The sequence below is a fragment of the Uranotaenia lowii genome, chromosome 3 (genome assembly GCF_029784155.1).
Source record: "Uranotaenia lowii strain MFRU-FL chromosome 3, ASM2978415v1, whole genome shotgun sequence".
NCBI classification, from domain to species: Eukaryota; Metazoa; Arthropoda; class Insecta; order Diptera; family Culicidae; genus Uranotaenia; species Uranotaenia lowii.
This window is the reverse complement of record NC_073693.1, coordinates 349,757,323-349,783,093: the sequence shown is the minus strand read 5'-3', so window position 1 is coordinate 349,783,093 and position 25,771 is coordinate 349,757,323. Positions and strand designations below refer to the sequence as shown.

Here is a 25,771-nt window from a genome sequence, read left to right as displayed (position 1 = left end):
ATACAGTCATCACGTCTCCTGTTTTTGTGTCATAGCTAAGGTCTCAAGACGTTTGTATCGTGTCTTATGTCACACTCAGGTCTGAAGTCCTAGGAATCAGGTCTAAGGTTTTATGTAACAGATCTCTCTTCTCTCAAGCGTCAGGTATCATGTCTGAGGCATAAATCCTGCAACCTATTTATAGGAAATGTCAGGTCTCAGATTTCAGGCCGCAGGTTGCCGGATTCATGTCTCAGGTTTCGAGTCAAAGGTTTCATATCTTAAGTTTCAGAGCAGGTACCAGTCAAATTTCAAAAGTTTTTTACACGGTTTCATGCAATTATCACTGTTTTCGTGAATTAAACAGGATTTTTTGTTAGCATAATAATTTGATCAATTTCGGATAAAGCGGCATTCTTTCCCAAAAAATAATGCTGCAAAACATGTTTCATTTATAAATAAATTTTATTTTATTCTAACCTTTGTTCACACTCCGACAACTTTGACTTGCTGACTAAACTAAACAAAACTAAACACAATCAATAATAGTTTTTCTGCTTGTGTTTTTTTTCTCCAATTATAGAATTAAGTTTTGCTTACACTAATTTTGTTTAAATTTGAATTTGTGTTCTGTTGTTTATTTTCCATTTTTTGTTCCTTAACATTACAATAATGAATCACGGTTTTTGCTGTTTTTTTTTTTTCTATTTTACAAAACGTTAGTTGCTGCTGTCTTATTTATACTGAACTAATAAAAAGGAAGTGGGCGGGCGCGGGGTGTTACCAAGTTAGTTCTCAGCTCGATTGGTGATTAAGCAAACCGGCGTTGTTGTTAGTAAGCGATAGTAAGAAGTTGTTGAATCTTTAGAAAAGCGCTTGACAAACCAGAAAATTAACTTAAGAATTCTGCTGTATTGGATACGATCAGTCTTTTCAACACATATTTGCAAATTTGTACCGCTTAGCAAAGCCAACACATTAATGTCTGGGTGAAACGGGAGCTTATATGGTGATTTCAGCTGTAAATTGTTTGGCGACAATGCTTTTCCGTTGTGTTCTGAAAACATTCCGGATTCTGATCGTTTATATTTGTAGTTTTTCTAATTTTTCTCTGATTTATTCGTAGAAAGTGGATATAAATAATACAAATTAAAGGAAACGCGCTTTCATGTGATCTAAAGAACGGATAGGCGGAAACCACGCGAGCTGATTACCGTCCGTTTGTAAAAGTGGCAGTATTCGAATGAATGCATATATTTCTGCTAACATTCATTTTTATGTTTTGCTCTTGACTAAAATCTAACAATAGGAGTTTCGTGTGAGTGTATGTGTGTATTTGTCTGTGTGTTAGGGTAAAGGAAGTTTGAGCTTACAAAACTAAGAAACAAGAATGATTTTTTACAAAGGACACTACTAAACTTTACACAACACAGCGCTGGCAGAAAAACGACCGATCAACCGATCTCTATTGTGTAGCACATTACTAATCGCGGAAGATTTTCCGCGCTTTGGGATTGATTCGTCGAACGCGACCGCGACTGCTCACACTCGTCAGGGCTTCGTTATCCTCGGTGCTGTTCTCAGTTGAGCCACTCTCGTCCTCGCCATTGCTCATCAATGCGTCACTTCTACTTCGCGTCGTGGGCGATGACGGATGGTGAACGGCTGCCTGGTGGTGTGTCGTTGATGGTTGCGATCGATCGATGGCGGGTCGCTTTGGCCGTGAACGTGTACTACCGCCGTGGTTGTGGTCGTCCTCATCGCTGTCCTCGTTGTAGTGAGGCCGCTTCAGGTTGCGGCTATTGCGCATCGTAGACGGACCGGGGCTCTGTGGATGAATTGATTTCATTATTTTCTGTTTCACTTGTTGATTACGAATGAAAAGTGGAAAACAATTTGGGGTTTCCTTATACTTACGCCAAACTCCTCCTCGGACGAAACTCTGTCCCGCTGCCGCAGTCTACTGCTGATGTTGGCGGGTCTCGAGGATGAAGCAACCGTAGAAACAGCTGGAACCGGTGGTCGTCTTCTGCTGATGGCGGTTGCTGCCTGCTGTTGTTGAGATCGGTTTCTTCTGCTTTTAGCAGCAGCCGTCGACGACGATGACATCATGCGCAAAGGAGTATTGTCATCGTCCGAATCATCGTCATCGGTGCTCTCTACCGTGGCCTCTTCGTCCGAATCGGCTTCTTCGGCGTCTCCGATGAACTCTTCGTCGGAATCGTCTTGAACCTCATCGTCTGAAGTAGTGGATGGTTTTTTCCGCTTTGTCGGGGAAGGAGTCTTTTTGCTCCTGAGCCGGGAACTAATCTGAGTAGTGGTTGTTCTTGGTCTTAGCGGCGCATCATCATCATCGCTAGCTTCTTCAGTGTGTTCCGAAGGGGTTGTGTGATCGGCACTTTCGGCCGCTGGCCTTTGCCGACGTGATGGCTGAAGACGGGTTCTACGCGAAGAAGGTTCACCGTAATTGTGATCAACAGTATGTGGTGGCGGCGTAGCAGAGGTATCGCTGTTGGACAGATTTCTCAATCGTCTACTGGTTGAACGGTTTTCCGGTTTGCTCGGGGATTTAGGAACAGCGGGCGCTGATGAACCATTGGTTCGGACGACACGCGTCCGTGAAGGTGGGGAGGAACTTGTACTCGGTACTTCAGGAGATTGCGCCAATCCATTTGGATCATTGTCACTCTCGCTAACCTGCCAATTTCGTGCCCTGGCTGCCGCAGCTCGTTGGGTGGAACCTCGCTTGCTGATGTTACTTGTTTCTTCCGGACTTTGCTCAGGATCTGAAATACGATTTCGCGGCCTCATCCTTCTGCTAGAGGTTTGCGAATTTGATGGTCGTTCATCATCATCTGGCGTTAGTAAACTGTCATCACTTCTGCCCCATTCCGCTTGTGCTCTGCGTGCATTACCTCGGGTCGATCGAGGTGAACGATCGTCATTGTCTGTATCGGAAATTATTCGAGATGTTTTTGGTCTGGCCATATGATAACTGTGATCGGATTCGATTCGATGCTGTCGTTTCGGAGGTCTGCGTCCTGTGCTGGATCCTTCACCAGCATCCTCAGCATCACTGTCTGTTCCTGTGGTGGTGCTTCGTGTGCTTCTTAACGTTCTTCCACCGGTGCCTCCAGTTGCAATCTTTGGCTTGTCGTGATCACGATTGTTTTCATTAGTTGTTCTGCTGTTACTTCCTTGATTTATACGATTCACCATTCTCGACGGACCTGGCTCTGCCAAACCAGCCGCAACATTACCGTTCCGTTGATTTTGTACCTGCTGATGCGGAAGCCTAGTATACTGGCCTCTCTCATTTCTCGTTACGTGTGGTGTACTGCTACTTCCTCCAGAAGGTGGTTTGTTTTTAGTTGTAGATGAACTAACTACACCTTTCTTAGAGCTCGATTGTTTGTCAGACTTCTTTGATTTTGTCTTTTTTCTCCTTTTATTCTTTTTGTAAGGATCATAAATATCCCCTGAATCATAATTTCTGAGATACGAAACAGGCACTCCTCGACTGTCGTCACTACTATCACTAGAATCGCTAGAAGTGTCAGTTTCCGCACTGCTCACGGTAGCCTCATCATCCTGAGATCTTCTCGTTACTCGCCCTGATGACGAAGGACCACCCATCGAACTCGATGGAATCACTCGACTACGGCTTGGACCTGGTTGAGCATCATGGGCCACCGTATTACTACTAGACGTAACGCCATTCGAACTACCACCCGGCTGCTGCTGCTGAACTCGCCGTGAGCTCATGGTTGTCCCATTACGAGTTGGTCGCTTCGGTGGACTTTCATCGTCATCATCGTCGTCGTCATCGTCATAATCCGAATGGGGCGTTCTCGACGATGACCCACTCGAATTGAGACTAGGAGGCGGGCGGCGTGAAGAGGATGGACCTGCACCACTACTACCCGCTCCACGACTCCGATCATCCCGACGACTCTTCGGTGCCGATCCGGATCCACCGGCTCCTCCTGTTCCACTACCGCTTGGGCCCTGCCCGCCGGAGGCTTTCTTAGCAGCATTCGCTTTACTTGCTCTCCTTCTAGCCGACTTCCAGTTGTAGATAATGGCTTTGATGTGTGCCTCAAACAACGTACTCAAACGCAGCGTCATTGAATATATCTAGAAAAAAAAAATGAAATTAACGTTATTACTAAAACTGTCACATGAAGGGTAAATGAAAAGAAAAATACTCTGCCGTTGCAATATTTGTTTTTTCTGAATTGAGTTGTTGAATGGTTTGAAAAAAATTTTCAATTGAAAGTTGAACTAACTTTTTAGTACACTTTAAATTAAATTTTATTTCTAGCCTTTGCGGCGGCATCGAATTAAAAGGTGTAATTCATGCAAACATAGATTAGTTTAAAAAGACAATAAAAATAGGCTGATCTTCTCTTACCAAAACGTTTTCCTATATCATAGACAATCGATATTATTTCAATATGAGTTTGAAACAATTTTTTAATTTTTTTTTTTGGAATATATTATTGATGTGTTTTATTGTTGTCAAAAAACGAGATGCATGGATAGAGAAATGAAACAAAATATAAGGCAAAAATATTGAAAACCACTTGGAATATGGAGATCAAGATAGGAATGAAACAATTTTTTGAAATCCACCAATACCGTTTTACAGAACGTTGTTTGACTTGATGTCATTTAGTATAACTCTCCAAAAATGTCTTTAAAGTTTTCTCAAAAATAAGAAACTTCAACAAAATAAAACTAGTAACTAGTAAAACATACCCTAGAGCGTTTGTTTGTGTTGTAGTTCCGCGAATTCTGGAAAATCAATTTCATATCCTTTGCAAAATCCAACGGCGATTCGTAGTTGCCACCCAGCAAATCTTCCTTGATAGTTCTCAAGTCCATCGGCGTGTCAACGATTTGCAAATAGTCTGAAACGGGTTGAATTTAAGTTATCAAAACAATACAAAACTAATGGTAACCAAGTAAAACCAAAGTACCTGGATGTTGAATGGTGTCAACCGGTTCACGGAACGGTTCCGAATCATCCCCTTGCCAAATCATTTCCAGCAGCTCCCGACAATCCACACGCCAGTCACCCTCCGGAACCAATCGACGAGATCTGCAACGCGAAATAACCAACGGTTAAAAAAAAATCAATCTTTAATGAAAAGAGATCATTTGATATCAACATACCTTCGGGAACCAGCCGGACGTCTGCGATTATTGTTACTGGTAGAAGGCCCTGGCCGAGGGCTTTCGCTATCGGAATCAGACGATATATAGGTATCCACCAGCTGATGGTATACTGCCGGAACATCGACTTCGTTGCGTTCTCTGTTATGAAAAAAAGATATAGCAAACAAATTTCTTTCCGGTAATTTTTTTTCATTCTTACCCGAGAATTCTCAAGCAAAGGTCCGTTATTATACGCGCATGTTTGACGATATTGCTGTGAGATTCGTTGAACTTTTCCGCATTGGTAGCCAGATACCGGACGTCAAACTGGGCCGATGTTATCCTCCGATAGAAGTGATTCTCAAAACGCGCCTTAATGGTATTCAAATCGATCGGATACTCCACCACGAATGCGTACTCCGGATAGATGTTAAGATCGACCGGTGCCAGGAAGAGGTCAGCGATAGCCAACCCCATGACCTATAGCAGAAAATGAGTTTATTAAAATATTATATAGCATGTCAAAAAATATTTTAAATCAAACCTGTTCCAATCCTGCAATTATTCGCCGACAGGATGCATCCCGGTCTCCCCGAGGCCATTCCTCAGCCTTCGGTTGGTACAGCATGGCTCGCAGCTCCTCGGGCAGCACCGGAATGGCGCCACCAACTTCAGCCGGCAGGCGATTTTCATCCACCGGTTCCAAATCCCACGGGCTCATAAGTTCGTACTCGCCATTGTCCCAGCGCACCCGGAAACACATGAACAACGAATCAGGGAAATCCGGCGAAAGTTGATTGTGAGATTCGATCTGGCCCAACCACCAGACATCTTCGATCATACAGCGGAATCGATCTCCCGGGCCCCAATTCCGACTCACTGACGTATCGAATGTTTGTTTCAATACCAGAAAATCTAAAACATCCGGCATGTCGTGATACTTGATAACGAACGAGCGTCCCGTTTGAGTTCCCTCCGAACTCATTATGCCCAGCTTAAGGCAGCACAAACGTGGAGGACGTATCTCGTATTTAATACCGATGACTTTACAAATTTCATGATCCCTCAGGTCCATTGAACTCCAGGGTTCACATTTGTTGCTCAAGCTGTAAACGTTTTTAGTTCGGACGGCTTCCAAATACCGAGCATGTCCTTGCCGGAAGTAAACTACTTCGTCGCCCATTTGCGGATAGTATGGCGCTTTGCGCGGGATAACTTCGCTCAACCATTCCGGAGGACGATACGGTTCCGGTATTTCTCCGTCGCGTGTGATCGGTATTTTGCGGACTTTTTGCCGACGACCTGTGCTAGGTCCAGGTTGCTCGATTTCGGGCGGTGAATATGTACGTCGCTGAACATGTTTTCTTTTCGATCTCTTTGGCGGCTCCAGATTACGACCCGGTTCGTGAGATACCCAATCGGAATAGTCCGAGCTGTCGGAATCAGTACTTGAGGAACCTGATAGATCCAATTCTTCTTCAATTGCCGTGGAATCGTCGCTGTTGCTTGTTTCTGAAGTTGACGTTTCCGGTTGTTCCGGTGGCTCATCTGCAGCTGGTTCATTGTCTCTCACGGCTCTCGTTCGATAGGCTGGCTGTCTACCATTTGCGTCTCCATTGGCTTGCGATCGACGCACTGGACGCGCATTTGATCCGTTGCGGCCACCTGATCGTCTGTTAGCTTGACTGCCCATAGAGCTACTATTGTTCGAGGTATTGATCATCAGAGGACGGCGGCGCATTTCGCGTCGATACTGCTCGTGTTCTTGCAGACCAGAAGCGTAAATTCTTTGCTTCAAATATTGAAGATCTGAATGTCTCATGGGTCGTACATACTGTCTCCGATGGAACTTGTACGATCCGTCGCGATGCCAGTTACCGGCACTATATCGTTGAACACCCTGTGGAAGTCGTCCATTTACTCTGTTAGGATCATTCTGTTGGTCATCTAACATTCCATTTCTGTTTTCTCTTTCGTTGTTTGAATCTGGAGCGGGATCTCCGCCATCCGGTCCTACTTGTCGATTAGCTAGAGCCTCAATCATTCTATCGATGTTTGAATAAGCTCCTTCCTGTGCAGGTTCCCCTTCATTACCGATGCCGATATTTGGTACCAGCTGATCCGAGGGACAATTTTCACGACCAGGAACTAACCGTTGCATTGAAGGAGGATAAGGATTTCCATCGATGTCTACCAAGAATGGGGGTGGCATCAAATGAGGCATAGTTTGTGTCTGTTCATCCATGACATGGTGAGATACATCTCTTATCAAAGGTCTGTAATCGGTGTGGAAAAACAGCTCTTTTGGCATTTGCTTCAACCTCTCGTGGCCCGATCCATAACCGAACATCAAAATATGCCCATGTGAATCCGTTGCTGCTATCATCGTTCCATCTGGAGACCACTTGGCATCGAATATACCGCCATCGCCCTGGCCTTCGATGTGATTGAGGAAATTAGCTAGCGAAACGCCTTGTACGATGTCCCAAATATATAATTGACCATCATGTCCAGCGGATAGCAGCACCCCGGAATCTTTCTGGTGCGATTCGAGAACATAAATTTCGTTAGTGTGTCCTCTTAAAACCTTATGCAGCTTTCCGGTATGGGCGTTCCAGACTTTGATTGTGTAGTCGTTCACCGCTGTTATTACCCAGTTGTCGGTATTATCCCAGGACACCATCGTTACTTTGGGTTTGCTGTTTTCTTCCCCTGGGGCCGGACAGGACAGTAAGCGATCAGTCATGTTTAGTCGAGTCGATTTCCACTGCTGGGATTCAAAGTGCCACAGAAGTGCCGTTCCGTCTTTGCTGCCGGAAATAAACTTCAACCCATTGTGGGCCCATTGAATAGAATCAACCGTATCGGAGTGGGATTCTGTTTCCAAAATTCGTTTCGGACCATCCTCTGACATCAGATAAACTCGAACGTGATGGTCGGCAGAACCTGCTGCTAGGAATATTCCACCAGGTGAAAATGATGCACAAATCATCTGCGCCTGTCCTGGACGAAGCTTCTCGTGGTACATCACCGGCTTGGTGTTAAAGCTTGGTTTTCCGCCTCGGTTGGTGTAATCCCAGAATGCGACGGACCCATCCGTGCTGGTCGTCACCAGGAATCGCAAATCTGCTCTTGGCGATGGACAAAAATTCACCGAAGTAATCATACCCGTGTGCCCGGATAGAACAGCAATCGGGCCTCCGTACTGTAAATCCCACACTCGCAGCATCCGATCCAATGATCCCGCTGCCAACATAGTGTTGTCCAAATTGATGGCAATGTCCGTTATCTCAGCAGAAGCACCACGAAAAGTGGCCAGTAATCGTCCGTCGATTGCACTCCACAGCTTAACCAGCAGGTCATCGGCCCCGGTAATGATGTACTTTCCCGAACGATCAAACAACACACAATAAACGGCCGACAGGTGACCCAAAGTACGCCGCTGCAGGTTCTGTTTCGAGTAGAACGAACTTGGGATTGCTTGGCGGCGAACCAGCGGTCCAGCACTTTGCCGCCCGTACAGCACCTTCACGATGTTGTGGGTGTTGTTCCGATGGACCGCATCGGCCAGCGGCATATGATGTATCCGGGTGCAGTAATCCACCAGCTGCGGAGGACGCGTTACGCTTTCCTTGGTGCGCAACACGCTCTGGCGACCGGCGGCAAGCAACGATTGCACTCCCGGCACAGCCGGTGCCAACTCCCGGTCCAGGATGGGCCCAATGCGGGTGCATATCTCCAGCAGATGGTGCGGTCCGATGTGTGGGTATTTCCTTTCCTAAAACGGGAGAAATGTATGGAGTAAGTGATTCGGTTTTGGAAAATTGGAGATTTTCGAGAGATTTTTTCTTTGTTGCTAATCTGCTTCAACCATTATTGGAGACCATTATTGGTTCTTAGTCTACCCCTCTCATTATCATTGAAGAAGATATGTTCGAGTAGCTACTTCAGTAGTATGTATAATAATTTCATTAAACCGCCCAAAAATCTTATAAGCAAATTGCGGCGGCTGTAGGGTGCCATCTAGCGATTGTTTTCCGCGTGATACCTTCTCTCCTTGATGGACCATGTCCACGAAGCCTGTGTAGTGGAAGGCCACAATCTGCACGCACTGTTAAAGTGATAGAATCGGTCAAGACGAAAGTGAAGCTGAATCCACTGGGATCAATCCGAAGGCTGGCTAAAGGAGCGAATATCTCGAATACTTCTATGCATCGATTGGTCAAAGATGACTTGAATACATCTACAGAGCAAAGCGCCATTTGATAACAGGACTAATTAAAGTTCCAGAGAATGTGAAATTAAAGTTTACTACCAAGAATACCGCCGGAGTTATGGTATTTGGAGTTGTTGTTTCGAAAGTATTGAAGATGTATCCTGTTTTCATAAAAGCTGGAGTTAAAGTTCATACTGAAGTTTAAAAGAAAGTTAGGAAAAAACAGGTGCTTCTGTGAATTCGGGTAAACTCCGATGAACCTGGGAATGTTGTTTTCCAACAATATGGAGCCCATGTCGTACCTCACCACGGATCCAAACCTGATTTAAGGAAAACACGAAGTTTTGGATAAAGGGTTTTTGGCCTCCAAGCAGTCCGAATTTGAACCCTCTCGACTGTTTGATATGGGCGTATGTTCAAGCAAATGCCTATGAATCCTTTCAGCGAAGTGTCAATTCTCTGAAGGATTCTATTTCTGAGGCGAGGGCTTCAATGTCAGGGGTTTATATTGCGAAGGTGTGCTTCAAATCAGATCTCGCATGGAGAGAGTAGTTGAGAACGACATCTGTAGAGTGGACACATCTAGTGATTGTTTCTTAATATGTTTATCTCAAGCCTGAATGCATAAATATGGTTTTGAAACATGTTGAAATCAATAAAAGTGTTTTTAGACCTTAATGATTGAAGTCATTATTCTATGCAATAAATTAAAAAAAAACATTAATTAAAAAAAAAATACATACAACTTTCATTGAACGGTAACGGTAGCTTCGCTAGTGTTAGTCGTTTACCACCTACTTACTACCCAATGTTCGTTCGCACTTCTGGCTGGGCTGGGGGTTGTACAATTTCTGTGTCTGTATAAGTTAGACCATACATACACGCAAGACTGGACAACCTCTCGTAGAAACGATTTGCGAACAATGATGAAATAAGAGCTAATTTGTTGTAATTTTGGAAGTTGTAAAAGCCCTAACCTAAACCTAAACTTTAGACTTTGTTAGGTATGAATTAATAAAAAAATGTGAGATGAGATATCCCTTTTTAACTCCAACCCATCCACCATGGAGTATCATAACATAGATATTCAAAGCTGATAAGCCAAAACCAGTGTGTAAACAAATCACAAAATATGACCTTCAAATGTGTATCCTTCTCAAAGAAAGAACCAAAATGAATATAGGTGTGTTCAACAAAACTCAATCGAAATCAATTGAAATGGATTGACAGCTGATCAGCTGTTTTACCAATTGACTTCAATCGATTTCTATCAGGCTGCTGAATGAACAGCCTGACACTAATACTAACGCGCTGTGTTTGTTGTCATTTTTTATTCAGCTGTGCACTTTTCATAATCTAGCAAGGTGAAATTTACCTGAATTGAGCTCAATGAAAAGGTACATTCGTGGTGCGGTTTTTTTTAATTCAGTTGCCTACGCCTAGCAAGCAAAATTTGAGCTGCAGCTGGAATAGTTTTTATTTATCCCATGACCCGCGGTCAGCACGTAGCGTAGCTTGCTTCTAAACATTTCTTTTCTTCTACTTCTAGACTTAAAAGTGACAGAATTGACTTGAGCCATACATTTGCGATGGTTGGACCGGGTCGATTTTAAAATTTGAATGATAAAACGGCAATGGTCAAGGATGGTGACAGCAGCTCGGAGAGAAGAAGATGTTATGTAACAACAACAGAAAGGAGGCAATGGCATTTGACTCGGACAATCTCGAAATGAAGAAACTGCAGTCCAAGCTGGAGAGACAATTGTGGCCGATAAATCGCATTTCAAGTGATCTGACAAAAAAAAAGCTTATTATACTATTAAACACGATTATTAAATAATTTTGAAGTATGAATTAATAAAAATCAGTATTTGCATGAATTAAGTATTTTTTATTTATGATTTGATATTATTCCATTGATAGAACTAAGCAAACATTAAATATGTACCTTTTTCCTAGGTGAATTGAACAAAAGGTAAAATTTACCTTTTTTGCTAGGTTGAATGAAAAAAAGGTGAAATGTACCTTTTTTTTAATTTACCTCGAAAGAGGGGTGGAAAAAATTACCCCAGTTATTCGGTAAATTTTAGCTTTTTTTATATTCCAGCATATTTGCTGGCACAGCAACACCGACTCAGCATGACTGGCACAGCACAACAGACCCAGCACCACCGACCAGCACGACTAGCACAGCACCACCGACTCAGAATACCTGGCATAGCAATATTGATTCAGCATGACTGGCATAGCACCACCGACCCAGCACCACCGACCAGCACCACTGACTCAGCACGACTAGCACTGCACCACCGACTCAGCCCACGACAGGAAACACAAATGACATAACTTTCATTTCTAATAGAGAATTCGTTTTCGTGTGGTGGTGCACCGGGGCACTACCGGTAGTGCACTTTTTGCTGTTTTAATGCTCGTTTTCAGGATGGGTAGTCCACTGGTAGTGCACCATAAAGTGGACGGTGGAACACTCTGAAAATATTCGGTGTTGCTTGCGCTCTCACCAATACTATCATGAATTTTGACAGCACGTGCTTCCCGTTGTAAACAAATATCAGCTGGTTGGTTTATTTCTATACCGCAAAAATTGCGTTCTAGCTGTTTTTTTTCTCTTCATTATCCCGAAGAACGGAAACTTGTTCCCAGAAGGTTTGCTGCAATCGGTTCCAGGCGATGCCGAAAAAGAGCAGCAAATCCGAGTGCAAAAAGGCCAACCCAAAGATCTGGTGGAATCGCCCAAACCGAAAAGTTTTCTTGTTCGGGAGGGTCCTATAAGTTGATCTCCACAGCAAGAAGCGTTCAGCTGCATCGAAGCTACTCTGCTTCGAGCTGTGCCTTAGGGTGACGATGCTCGGTTGCGCCAAGTCCCGGATTCCCACCCGTTGCCCTTCAAAAACGGTAGTTCGAGACTACACCCGCATTGGGAGCTTGAATTTCGTTCGTTTCGGTCTGTTAGCAAAATTTTCTCCCCCGGTTTCCGCGATCTGAGTTCGCCAATTTGACTTCCAAGAATTTTTCTTTTGTCATCTGAAAACGGAAATAGGTACTCGAGGTATTTGCGAGGAATAAACGTTCAAAATACTGGAACCTTCAAGCTGGGGTAACTGCAGTCTAGCAGCAGCAAACATAGACCACCCAGAATCAGCCGGTATTGCAGTTATCATCAGAGCCAGAGGCGAATCTACCAAGCAAAATAAATCTGAAATCTTCACAATTCAACATAGTATATAAATTCATGCTAAAATTTTCATATTATTTAAAAGATAATGATCAACTAAAGTAAATTTCATTTCAATTTTCGAAGTCAAACGAAAACAAATACCAGCTGTTATGGATTTTTGACAGCTTGATGTTTTCTGTTGACACTGCCGATTTCACGTACACCAACAAAGGTGGGTGCAAAACTCGATTCATGCTCGTTTTCAGCCTGGAAGGTGCAACACTTTCGGGTGGTGAAAACAAATACGGTATAATTCTAATAATTTTTCACAACAAACCAAATCAGCTGTTTTTGACAGAAAACAACTGCATTTGTGTTAGTGTGATAGAAATCGATAGAAATGAATCCTGCTTCCGAGCTTGATCGTTTTCGATTGGTTTCGATCGATTTCGATTGGCTTTATTGAACGTCAATTGGATTAGTTTCGATCACAACATTGGCTGAGTGAACAACAATTTACCAATCGAAATCGATTGAAACCGATTCCAATTGGCTGTTGAACGGACTTTATGTCTTCTGCTGCACGACTATTGTCGCTGAATCCCCAAACCGGAGTTATCGTCAATGAGCGCTGGCGACATTTACTGGCGACACTCACTGGCGACAAGTTATTATCAGGACGTGTACAACTTCGGGTGTGTTCTTATACCAAAGATTTTTTATTTCAAAGGAAAGTGCCCCAAAAACAAGGATTTTTTCCTTTGGTTTTGGTATAAATAAAAAATCCTTTGGTTCAAATGCATTTTCCTCTGTTTCAAAGATTTTTTCTTTTGAAAAATCTTAGATTCAAAATATTAATGCTTTGATACAAAAACCAGTTTCATTTTGATTTAAAGTTATTATCTTTGCTCAAAGGTAATTTAGATATAGATTTAAAAGCATTTATTCATTGAACCATATTCCGTTTATTCCAATTGGAAAATTTTTACCCCGTTGTTTCGAAGTTCCTATTAGGAGTTTGAATAGTAAAAAGATACAATTTTAGTTCTTAAATTCTTTTTTATTCACAAACACATAAAACACTGGTTCACTATAACTGAGAAGGGTCTTGATATCGTTGACAAAGTTTCGCATTCTCCGTGGGCCGGTCAATAAACTTCCGAAAGCCACTCCAGCTGCTGGCTGGTCCGACTGGTGATTGCCGTTGAAGATTGGGCCGAAAAAATACGACCGCGGGATTTGGGGAGGTGTTACTACTGATGAACTGATGTACAAGCTAAGCCTTGAAAAGTGTGTAATGTCCCGACGACCGTTTTGAATCAAATTTATGTTTTTTGGTTGAGCCACCAGATGTCTCCAAGGACACCAGAGAGAACTGTCAAGAAGTAAATGAAATGTAAACAAAACAAAATAACAAAGTTTTGTCAATTATGAAAAGGTCGTACCTATTTGACGAGTTTCGAGCAAATTGATGTTGAAGATTCGTTACACATTTCTGATTCGCGTTATCAAAATTTGACGCTTGAAGCTGTTTTTCGAATTGCTTCAAACTACCATGAGCAACTTAATATAAACAGATATGTTGCGTTCAAATGCCCGCTCAGAGAAGCCTAGAATCTGTATTTCTTCGTTGGATGGTTAATTTTAAGCTCAACTGGATAAAATAACTGGTTCGTCTGGCTTGTTCAAAGTTGTTAGTTAGCCTCTTTAGTAAAAAGAATCAAGATTAAATGAACCAGATGAATTTACCTTGTTGTGAATATATTGAAGCCGTCCATTTTTCTACGATGTTAGTTTATTAATTTTTGAGATCATATTCAGTTGCGCTCTTCCAAGAATCAGGTACTTCAAAAGTTGATTCGGCTTGCTTAAATGATAGCATTTGAAATTTTGAATACGTTTCTGGAATTTTATAATTCAAGCTTGTTTATCTGTCATTTCGTCAGTCTATCTAGTGACAACATTATCTTGATGCTATTTTTCTCAGCTGAAATTTATTCGTAGTTCATCTAATTATATAGAGCAATTCATCTAATTGTATTTAAATTTATTTATTAATGAGTTCAAACACCATTACGCCCTCTCGAAAAATTCTTACTTTCAAAAAAGATATCTAGAAACAGTGCCATCTATTGCGCCGTTCAAAAGTTACAAATCAAGCAATAGATGGCACTGTTTTTCGTCCCTTTTTAACGGCTTCTTTAAAAGAGAACACAGGAAATTTTACACAAGTTTCTGAAGATTTTTTGTTCGAGCTTATATCAGTTCATCAGTGGTGTTACTTTGCGCAGCTTTCTCCATGTTCGAGGGACTTGGAAATCTATCCGTCGGCCGTGGTCCTGTAACTATACAAGCGTTTTATAAAATCTTGAATTCACTTAAATATTCAGTATTTATTAACTCACACTTACCATTTTGCATCCTGAATCCTCCTTATTTATAGCTTACTCCGATTCACTGGTTTGATGTTTAAAACGAGCGGCCGAACTTTATTCGATTTTTCGGTTTTCTGTTATTCTTGCAAGTCAATGCAAAATATCTTCTAAGTTTGAAGTTTTTGTTTCAAAAAATTATTCTTTTCAGTTTAAAACATTTTTCTTCGGTTGAAAGAAAATTTACTTTGTTTCTAAAGAAATATGCAATTGAACAAATTTCTTTTGAATCAAAGAATTTGTTTGAAATCAAAGTCCAAAGTTATTCAACTCAAAAAAAATATTCTTTCTTTCAAAAATTATTCTTTTCAATCAAAACTATAATTCATTGATTCAAAGAAAACAGGAGCTGGATTCAAAAAAATTAATGTTTTGAATCAAAGTCAGATTTAATTCGTTCCAAAATTCAAGTTTACTCTGCGTGAATACACGGAATCGTCCATCTTGTGACAGGCAATCGTAATCATAGGCATGGTAGGCGAACAATTCGCTTTAAAAAAGCGCTCCGTCTCCACCCCCCACCAATGAGAAACTTTCTGTACTCCTTGCCTACTGTTGCTCAATATGCAACCACCCGTAGCTGTATAGGCACGCTGGTTATTACTTTACAAAAGCGTTGCCAGTAATGATATTTCATAACGTCGCTAGTTGGCAAGGTTGCCGATCACCAGCGCGAAAACTTCGGATTTCAACTTCAATGACAATACATCCAGTTCAAGCGACCAGCAACTTTATTATCAGACTTTGTCATTGCCACCAGCCAGACTTTGGTTGAAGACGAAATGATGGCAGGCAGCAAAAGTTGAACACCCGAGCAGCACTGAGCCAGAGCACGGCTGCATTTCTCTATCGATTCGAGCTGCCTTCTCTTGTGTCGGCCAAAGTTAGGTAACATGATGATGGTGTGGAGAGAATAGAAATGATGTGATGGGTGGGCTCAGTTCTGTTGCCCCCATGGCAATAGCTGGTGCTCTAGACACCATGCAGGGAGTTTGGCTCATTGGGTGGGTTTTTTTTTTCATTTACAGTCTCTAATGAGTTTTGTAAACGATAACATCAATTTATGATATTTTTTCTGGTTTATTTATCCCCAATCAATTAGGCCAGAACAAATTTGAAATCCTTCTTTTGTCACTTAAAGTTGACGCACCACGTGAGGGGGTGGATAATGAAAAATATTCCAAATTTTCAATTATTTGGAACAAAATGAACAAAAGCTTGCATGCGGCCATGGTGGCTCGGAAGAATGCGAAGAAGGTGACAGAGAGGAAGCCAGGAGTATTTATCCGGTAAAGGATTAAAAAGTAGATCACTAACCTGGATTGTCACCAGCCTGGGGGAAGGAAGTTGCATTGGTCTTATACGACTTTTCAGAACATGGTAATAGATTCCAAAACAATAATAGAAAAAAATTCCCGTCTCTCTTAAATAAATATCGAATTATGAAAAAATTTTGTATTTGTTTTATTTTTAACGACGAAACCAGCCAAAACATAGCAATTACCTTTTTAGTCAGTGAATGGGAAAATGGTACAATCTACCTTTTTGCTCAGTGAATCTCAAAAACTTAAAAAAATTTACTATAGCCTATAGTCTATAGGTGAAACGAAAAACAACCATTTTTGTAGGTGAATGAAAAAAAAATCTTTTTGAAAGGTGAATGGAACAAAGGTAAAATTTACCTCGAAAGATGGGAGGAAAAAAATCACCTCTGCTTCTCGGTAAATTTTACCTTTTTTTTAATTTTCCGTGTACGAGTTCAGTAATTTGGTGTCTAGGTCAGTGGCGGTTCAAACAGTGTCTTTCTTGAATACAGCGGCTGAATATATGCAATGCGGCTCCTGCCAGCTAGAACCAAGATGACGGCCCCATCGCGGGATAGGTATCTTAGACCAACAACCAAATGCTTCTGAATAAAATCTTGTAACGGAAACCAAAAGAAGAGCCAATAGAACTCTAACTCTAAACTCTAACATGAAAACACGGACGAGAATTGGTACTTGGAATGCTTTGACCCTCGCCCGCCTAGGCAAGCTGGCTCAAGTTGCCAGCCGTCTCAACCTAGAGATATTGAGATTGAGTGAGACTAAGGACAGACTGTTGGCCTAACACTGGAGAACACAAGAGACAGATCGCGCAAATTTCCCAGAAATACCGTATAGCACGTTATCAAACGGTATAAGGAAACATTGAAGACGATTCGGAAGCCTCAAGCCAATCGCCGGAGTGGAACTGTCGACCTGAAACTGCGTGGTAAGATTTTGAAGACGTTTAAGAGGAATTCCAATCTGTCGCACCGTGATTTGGCGAGGAAATTCGGTGCTGCCCATAGAAACGAAAGTTTTCGTTACTGTTGAAGAAGTAGCAATCCATGATATCCTTTCAACAACAGTGCTTAGTAACGAACCTTGTTTATAATGAAAAACTTATTACTTAGTACCAGAACCCTGCTCAATAAAGACGTATTTTTATATTAGTCTGAAAGCCTTTTGGATTCTGGTTGTTCCTGTCCCTGCCCCAATTCTGCTATCTCAACAGGTTATGGACTCTTCAGGAAGAGAAGCAGTTTTACACGGCATACCGTTATTCTGTGGTGGAAATGGATTCCACAATTGGAGCTTCCGGATCAAGATGCATCTGGACGCATTGGGGTTGGCCCACACGTTGGCGCAGGATCCACGGGAAGTGGCAGCAGAAAGGACAAAATTTCGTGAAGCGGACAGGAAAGCGAAGTCAACGTTGATTAGCCTCGGAGACGAATGCCTGGAAATAGTTCGTGACAAGGCAGCATCAAAACTGATGTGGTGTGCTCTCGAAAATTCGTTTGCCAAGAAAAGTCTTGCCTCGCAGAATCTTTTTCGGAAGCAACTTGGTCGTTTGAAGATGAACGAAGGTGAATCCATGCGGTCCCATCAAGTGAAGTTTGAAGACCTTGTTCGGCAGCTACGTTTGGCTGGAACGAATTTGTCAGAAGCAGTGATTCTTTTCGGCACCCTGCCGGAATCATACGACCCCTTGATCACAGCTCTGGAGAACCTGGATGGCGATTAACTGAGCCTGGAACTTGTAAAGCAGCGTTTGTTAAGCGAGGAGATGAAGCAAATGGGTCGTCATAGGGATGTGCATGGTCAAGAGCAGTCAGCAGCGTTTCTTGGGGCTGATTTTCCTAAGAAAGTCACGAAGAAGTTCAACGGAAGATGTAACCGGTGCGGCAAGAAGGGACACAAGAGGGTCGATTGCCGTGTCAAACTGGATGGTGAGGCTAACGTAGCATCAGGGTGAAATCTGTGTGCTTCATGACAGATCAATTTTCGGAGCAAAGAAAACACAAGAAAGTGCTGTGTTTCAAGCTCGACTCTGGATCCAGTGAGCATCTAGTGAATGATAAATCGGTTTTCACGTCGTTATCCAAATTGAGCGAATCGATCATCATAGAGGTGGTGAAAGATGGTCAGACTCTTGAAGCAACTCAAACTGGGACAATCATTGGAAACAGTAACACTAAAGTGCTCGTCAATATGAAAGATCTGCTGTACATTCCGGATCTCAAGGAGAATCTGATGTCGGTCAAGAAGCTGCCAAAGGCTGGAATTTCCGTTTTGTTCTCTGGCTCCAAAGCGACGTTGAAGGAGGATGGAATGACAGTTGCGGTCGCATATCTGAATGGTAATCTTTATGAGCTGCAAATCAAGATATATTCAGAAGGTAACCGAGTCAAAAACGGGTGCATGATGGTCACCCTACCTTTCGAACCAGAGGGGAATGAAAGTGATGGTTCGAAACTAGTCATCTTTGTTCAAGATTCGCTATGTGTGGTTTATAGTGAATTGCCCGATTCGCTTACTGGTTCCGAAGAATTCCCTGAGGCGAATGAATGTGCATCTGATGTTAGCAGCAACGGAGAGCCATCCGCGCTCCTGCCGTATCTAGAACACCACGAGCCCTTAAAGCAAGCGTTCGGTGAGGCGTAGCGGTAGGGAGCGCTCGCTCCCAGGTAAGTCCTGGTTTATTTCGTTAATTTTGGTGCAGTTTCTGCTGGTCCTCTTTCTTTTGATGTTCCAGAGAGTTTTCCCGACCTTGGTGCCGAATCGTACGAAGCCGCTGGAAGATGAGAGGTGCGATCGTAATTCATCTGAAAAGAATTACTCTTGGGACCTGACGATGGGCCCCGATTGTTTGAAGCTCTTGAGTCCGGAATGGATGTTTCGCCTTAATGAAGATGACCACGGTCGACCGTTGCTCTACGAGCCTCGATTAGCAGCGAAAAACTATCTACAGCAACTTGGGCAAGACTTCGAAGAAACCTACCCTGCCGGAGGTCGATTAGCAGCGATTCATGTGGTTTTCATGAAATCACTCTATCAATTTCACGGAATGTTGAAAGAGACGGTTTACATGAAAGTTCCCGACAGGCAAAAACCCGCCAAGTGTGGCATTTGGTCCGATCATTGTATGGTGTAAATCGGTCCACCGGATATCGTTTTGCGTGCGATCATAATGCCTCAGGATTGGTGAAAATAGATGCTATCGAGAAACCAGATCAACTTGCTGATGTCTCAACCAAGCCGCTGGAATTCCGTTTGGGACCCGAAACGGATGTCGGCCTGCATGTACGAGAGGGGGTGTTGAAGGAGTAGCAATCCATGATATCCTTTCAACAATTTCAGTTTTTCCATAGCAACAGTGCTTAGTAACGAACCTTGTTTATAATGAAAAACTTAACACTTAGTACCAGAACTTCGCTTAATAAAGACGTATTTTTATATTAGTCCAAAAGCCTTTTGGATTGTGGTTGTTCCTGTCCCTGCCCCAATTCTGCTATCTCAACAGTTACAAATAAGACAATGATGTCGGAACGAAAACGAATTTTGCCGTTCATTTGATCCCACAATCATCCATCCCGTGATGTTTTGGTCCGATTTAGCAAGCTGTCATCGCAGCAAAGTCGTCCAAGAATGGTATGCAGAGAAAAAGGTCCATTTCGTTCCGAAAAAACTTAAGCCCCTCAACTGCCCCAGTTCGGCCCTTTTGAGAAATATTGGGCTATCATGAAGAGGAGAGTCAAGGCAAAGGTTGTCAAAGACATTAATCAGATGAAGACCTGCTGGAATAAGATAGCTAAAACGATGTACGAAGAAGGTGCGCCTGATAAGCGTATTACAGGAAAAATTCGAGAATTCCATCGAAACCGTGACTAATACCTAGTTTTATCCGTCTAGAAACGCTACATTTGTATAAAAAAGATCTTGAATTCAATAACAAATAACTGAAAAACAGGCAATTGTTTTTGTTCCAATTCTATCTAAAGCAAGCTTTATGCCCAACAAGGCACCTGGGTTCGATTACATTCCTGCTGAAGTGCTCAAAATCGAACTTGCCTTGTCAGTACGATTGTTGTGCCGTGTTTACACTGATATCTAGAATATTGCAGCACCCGTCCGACTGGGAGCAGGGTATCCTCGTAAAGATCCCGAAGAATGAAGACCTCACCAAGTACGGTAACTGACGTGGCATAACTTTGACGTGGAAATTAATCTAATTCCAGCACTTCTGCTGGTATTCGTTGAAATCGAAAAAGCATTCGACCGATTGAACCATGAAAACATCTGAGCTGCCCTTAGACCAAGAGGAGTCCCAGAGAAACTAGTCCATCTCATCAAAGCAAGTACTATGCATATTCGGGCAAGGTCCAGCACCTCTCGTCCAATTCAATTCCGGAACTGCTGGAGTGAGATAAGGATATATCTCATCCGCGCTTCTTTTACTCATCGTAATGGATGAGATCTTGAATGGATAGATCAGCTGTAGACGGGACTTAGGATTGTCATGGAATCTTTCAACAATGGAGCAGCTCATCGACCTTGACCTGGCTGATGACATTGTTATGCTCGCTCAAAGACATCCAGATATGCAGAACAAACCCAACGACCTCAGCTCCAAGACATCAGGTTTCGAAGTCAATGTCGGACAAACCAAGGGCGACGTTCGACTTTTTCATCACACACAAGTAACTCTCAGTTGTAACTTCGTTTGTTTCGGACATCAAGAAGGCTCCTTCTCCATTTTTGGCTGATGCAGATTTCCTGTTCTGCAACTCGGGTTACCCAAGTGACCTTATGCGATCCACCGATTACCATGTAGATCAACACAGAAAATGGGAGCTGAGTAACAAGTTGTGAAAGTGAAGTGCTTCCAGTATCTTGGTAGCCATATTACGCCTGTAGGTGGTACGAAAAACCTCTACGATCAACAATCCGAATGATCAATTCAAACGTCAACCGGCGATTTTACCGAATTTTTTTTACAAATTTTTCATTAAACCGACATTTCGGTTGTTTTACAAGTACATATTTCAGTAATAATAGTAGCTATTTTGGTAACAATTCTATAGGTATTTCGGTATCAAAAACAGATTTTTTAAATCGGTAAAAATTATGGGTTGCTCGGCTATACAATTACACATTTGTCAAAGGGAAAACAGCCAATAATGACAGATCATTTACAGCCACGTTTGAAAGCTGTCAATTTTCAACATGAAAGAAAAAAACTATCGAATGGATTACCTACACACGTCTATAATTCGGCAAAATAATAAGCGAATTCCCTCGGTAGGAATCACCGTAATTTTACAGTAGTTCGGTAGAAATTACCGAACGTTTGTAAAGTCAAACGTCAAAACAATTCGGTAAAAATACCGATTCTTGCTTATTACAACGATATAAAGCCTTAAATAAGTTTTGTTGTCAGATTTGACAATTTGATTAAATAAATTAATTATGGCAAAAATTACCGAGAAACAATAACATTTTAGTAGTTCGGTAAGGATTCCCGAAATAAATATGCAATATCGAATCGAGTTCATATTTATTGATATTTTGAACTGCCAACATGAAAATTCGTATCAAAGAAAAATGCTTGTTTGATGATAAATAAATAAAATATTCTGTACTCTATTTCAGTATTACTCAGCTAGTCCCTCTCATGAAGTCTCAGTAACAGAAAAAAAGAACCATCACAAAATTTAAACCCCGGCCAGAGGCGGCCTCCGTGTCGTCGACAGTCGTCATGACGAGACGAGACGAAAGAGAGCTCGCTCGATGGCCGTTCCATAGACAACGACATCCGTTCCGCAGATGAAGAAAGGAATGCTTCCAAAACAAACCGATTTGACGGCACGTCATTTGTGTGCACACCCCGCCAGGCAACACCGTCAAATAGTCGGTTGGCCTGCTGGTCCGTTGTGTATGGTTGTGTGGGTAGCTCTGTTAGCTGTTCCCTTACCGCTTTCAGTGGATGATGTTATAGGGGTTCCATCACCATCTACACACAACACAACCCAACACACGGTGTGATGGTTGGTTGGCTGAATGTTGGTCGTTTTTGTTGCTGTCGTCGTCGTCGTCATCGTTGAGCCACAGAGCTCCTCTTATGCATGCTGATTTCGAATGGTGATGTGAAGCCAAACCAGGAACGATGAGTATGGAACAAATGTTACTGACTGAAATGGCTGGCGTCAACTTGATTTTAATTTGTTTTTAATTTTAACGGTTTCAAAACTGAATTTGTTTAAACGGATGAAAGCTGATATAGAGATTTCCAAGAATACTTTTCACTTGAACACTTGACGACATATTACATAACAAGTCTTACTCGAAGTTCAAATAACTTACATATGTTGAAACTTTCTTAACTAACTTACAAATTTTCTAAAAAAAACAAGTTTACAAAAGATCAAAATTTGACCGACGTAAATTCTATTTATACATTTTTATTTGAGCCTACACAAGTAAGCCTTCTATTAATAAAATTGTACCTACATCCGAATGAAATTTTTCAAAGTAACATTTGAAAAGCCCATTGATATTTAACTGGCGGAGTTCCATGCGGTTCCGAACCAGCACTAGGAATTTGCCTCAGCCCAGGGACCAGGGTACCGATATCTAGAATCATCCCCAAGATGGCTGCCATTCATGATGATGTGAGCTGTGTTTGTTCGTTCGTTGGTTCGAAACACAGCAGAAAGAGAGCGAGAGGCAAGGGTAGCAAACAAGAAAAATAAAATCGATACGCTCGCTTGTGCTGCTTGAAGCAATAATGAAATGAAAGCTTGTGGCCGGATGAAAATACCCGAATGAAAAACGGATTTTGTGGCCATTTGGACAACATTTTTCCGGATTTTTTTGCAGGTTCGTATTATAAGGATGCTAGGTGAGGCGGTTACCAAGTTTCATCCGGATCGGAGCAGTTTTTCGGGCCATATAAATTTACCGGATGTTCCGGGTTAGTTCCGACATCCGGTGGACCATCCGATGTCCGGATGACAATTTTTTAACATTTTTTATCAACGTCTTTAATTCGATTAATTTCAACGTAAAATATTTTATAATTTGATAGTCGGTCCGGACGCACTTCCGGGAACCGTTTCCGCCGGAAAATGTCCCCGGAATTCCATGAAAAAAGGCCCGGACGTGACCCCCAAGCGCCACGGCAACATCATCATCTACGCCGTAGCTGCCGCACACGCGAGAACGAAAAACGAACAAGCAGCAGCAACGATGATGGCCGTTCCCATTTTACTCGCTAGGGGCCGTCGTGTAAGTGTGAGTTTTATGGCCAGGGGTGGCGGACGGATTTATTATCACCCGGGTCGGTAGTTTCCATCCCCGGAGGGAGGGGAAAGGTCTCCAAAATAATGGTCATCAAAAAATTTTCTAATAACAATCAATAACTTCATTCAAATCGAAGAAAAAAAACCTCTCTTAAAAAATGCAAAGTGATACTTACCAATTCCTCTAGCGATTGCCGATGCGATTGGCCGGTCCAGTCCAAGCGAGTAGGAAGAATCTGCACGGCCACAATAAACAGATGATCCATTGGCGGCAAAGGACAGGTCCGGGAAGGGTTGTGTTGTGTTGTGGATGTCCCGAACAGAGGCGGAGGCGTCATCAGCCCAGCGCAGCAAGAATGGAAAGACAAGACCAAAACAAAACTAGCATAAGTCAATGAACTTTCAAAACGTTCCCAGACACCGTCTGAGAACCGGCACATCCCCGGCACAGTAGGGTAAACGGGGTATGTACAGCTGTAGTACGGTCTTTGGAGGCTCGCCGTCTGTCAGAGGCGGCGACGGCACCAGCTACGTCATCGACCACGGACTGTCGCTTTTCTATGCCAAGGTCAAGGCCGTACTCTACTCTCGAGAAAGCAACGTACTACGTACAACTCGAGTTCTTCTATTCCATCGCGTTCGTACAAAGTCACCCAGTTTCAGTCTGCCTGGGCCAACCGTACCCAACCGACGGTAGTTCAGTCAGTATGAACCAAATAGGAAATCATCTCGCCGCCACATCGCCGTTCATGGATTGCTCAATCAAAGTACAGTGGCGGCGTTCACCTCTGACGAAGGCGAAGAATTTCGACAGTCGTCCGATGGCGGCATGAGTACGAGCACGTGCACCGTGTCTGGCTGGTCTAATCGACCCGTTTCATACCGGGGAATTCCTAAACAAACTGTTTGTAAACATACACGAGACAATTCGAACACTTACGTTTAGATTCTCCAACTCGCGAGTCAGCACCTGCAAAAAAATATAAGAAAAAAAAAACATTTGATTAATTTTACCATTACCTTTACACAAATGTCACTTGTCCATCTTACCTGGGCCGTTTCCCGGAGCGGTCCATTGGCCAAGAACTTCGATATCAGGAAGTAGAGTTCTGCAACGAGGGAAAGACTATGATTAGTTTGGGCCGTTGAGTCACTCGTCAAGCAGCACTCGTCGTCGGTGCTGCTGCTGCTGCCATCGTTTCTCATCGTATTTTGCTATCAACTGAAACCAGTCAGTCGACCCGTTTGCCCAATGCTTGAATCAGCTCACACAACAGCTCAGGCCAACCAACCAACGACCGAACAATTCGTCAGCCAAGAGCCAAAGCCAAAGCGAGCTGTGTACGACGGAACGTGTAGGGTTTCGTTGTGTATGAAAACAGGGAAAAACAGCAAGCGAACCCAGAACAGCAAATTTGAGTCGCTCGCTAGCTCGGTTGGTTGGTCGGACCAACCAATACTATCTCAAAACTGTGTTTATCAACTTGTATGTGTGCACTGCCTCACAAACAAGCAAGAAAAACACACGGATGGTACGGGTAGAGACCCAGGCTCTCGAGCAAACATACCATACAAGAGACGAAAATCTTTCGTTCGGTCGGTCGACTCCCTCTGCGGGAACAAACAAAAATATGCTTGATGTTTTAATTTAGAGGGGACCTCTTACTACCTACAGTTTAAATACTTGGACCCAAAAGGGTAATTTCAGTTTTTTTAAAGATATTGTGAAACTATCATGAACAATTTTACTAAAAAATGTTTTATAGAGTAAATAGTTCAAACCGTCACTTAACTCTTATGTGATAAACCTTTTTTTAATTGGAAATATTAAAAGACGGTTAATGTTACACCAAGTCCCTAATTGGTCGAATATCGCCGAAAAAATTTAACTATTTTCTTATTTTTTTTTAAGTTTAGATAAAGCAAAAAAAAGTTAAAACAAAGCAATACAGTTCTATTTTTACGTTCTTAAGATACAGTGGCAATCGATTTGCTTTTCCCGTAGATGAACATTTTTCGTTTCGGTTCCATATAGGACCAATTTGGCACCTTTATGGACCTTGGATGGAACAGAGGTTGTTTTGTTAGTTTTCTGAATTCATCTCTTGGCTCGGAAAAAAGATGTGTAAATCTTTATAACAACAAAACTACATACAACAGGGGTGAGCAACCTTTTGAATCAACGGGCCAATTTAAATTTT

General features: G+C 42.5%; 1 protein-coding gene across 1 annotated transcript in view; it reads right to left on the bottom strand.

Annotated features, from left to right (window-relative positions):
- Nucleotides 1-669: 669 nt before the first annotated feature.
- Nucleotides 670-25,771, bottom strand: part of LOC129751602 (bromodomain and WD repeat-containing protein 3-like) — a 40,027-nt gene continuing 14,925 nt past the window's right edge. The window contains exons 2-11 of the mRNA XM_055747200.1: nt 24,621-24,679; nt 24,511-24,540; nt 23,747-23,806; nt 5,684-8,917; nt 5,360-5,619; nt 5,158-5,298; nt 4,962-5,083; nt 4,741-4,892; nt 1,897-4,116; nt 670-1,807 (exon numbers count right to left, since the gene is read on the bottom strand). Coding sequence (XP_055603175.1) covers nt 1,463-1,807; nt 1,897-4,116; nt 4,741-4,892; nt 4,962-5,083; nt 5,158-5,298; nt 5,360-5,619; nt 5,684-8,917; nt 23,747-23,806; nt 24,511-24,540; nt 24,621-24,679 — 6,623 coding nt within the window. The 3' untranslated portion in view covers nt 670-1,462. The remainder of the gene's footprint in view (nt 1,808-1,896; nt 4,117-4,740; nt 4,893-4,961; nt 5,084-5,157; nt 5,299-5,359; nt 5,620-5,683; nt 8,918-23,746; nt 23,807-24,510; nt 24,541-24,620; nt 24,680-25,771) is intronic.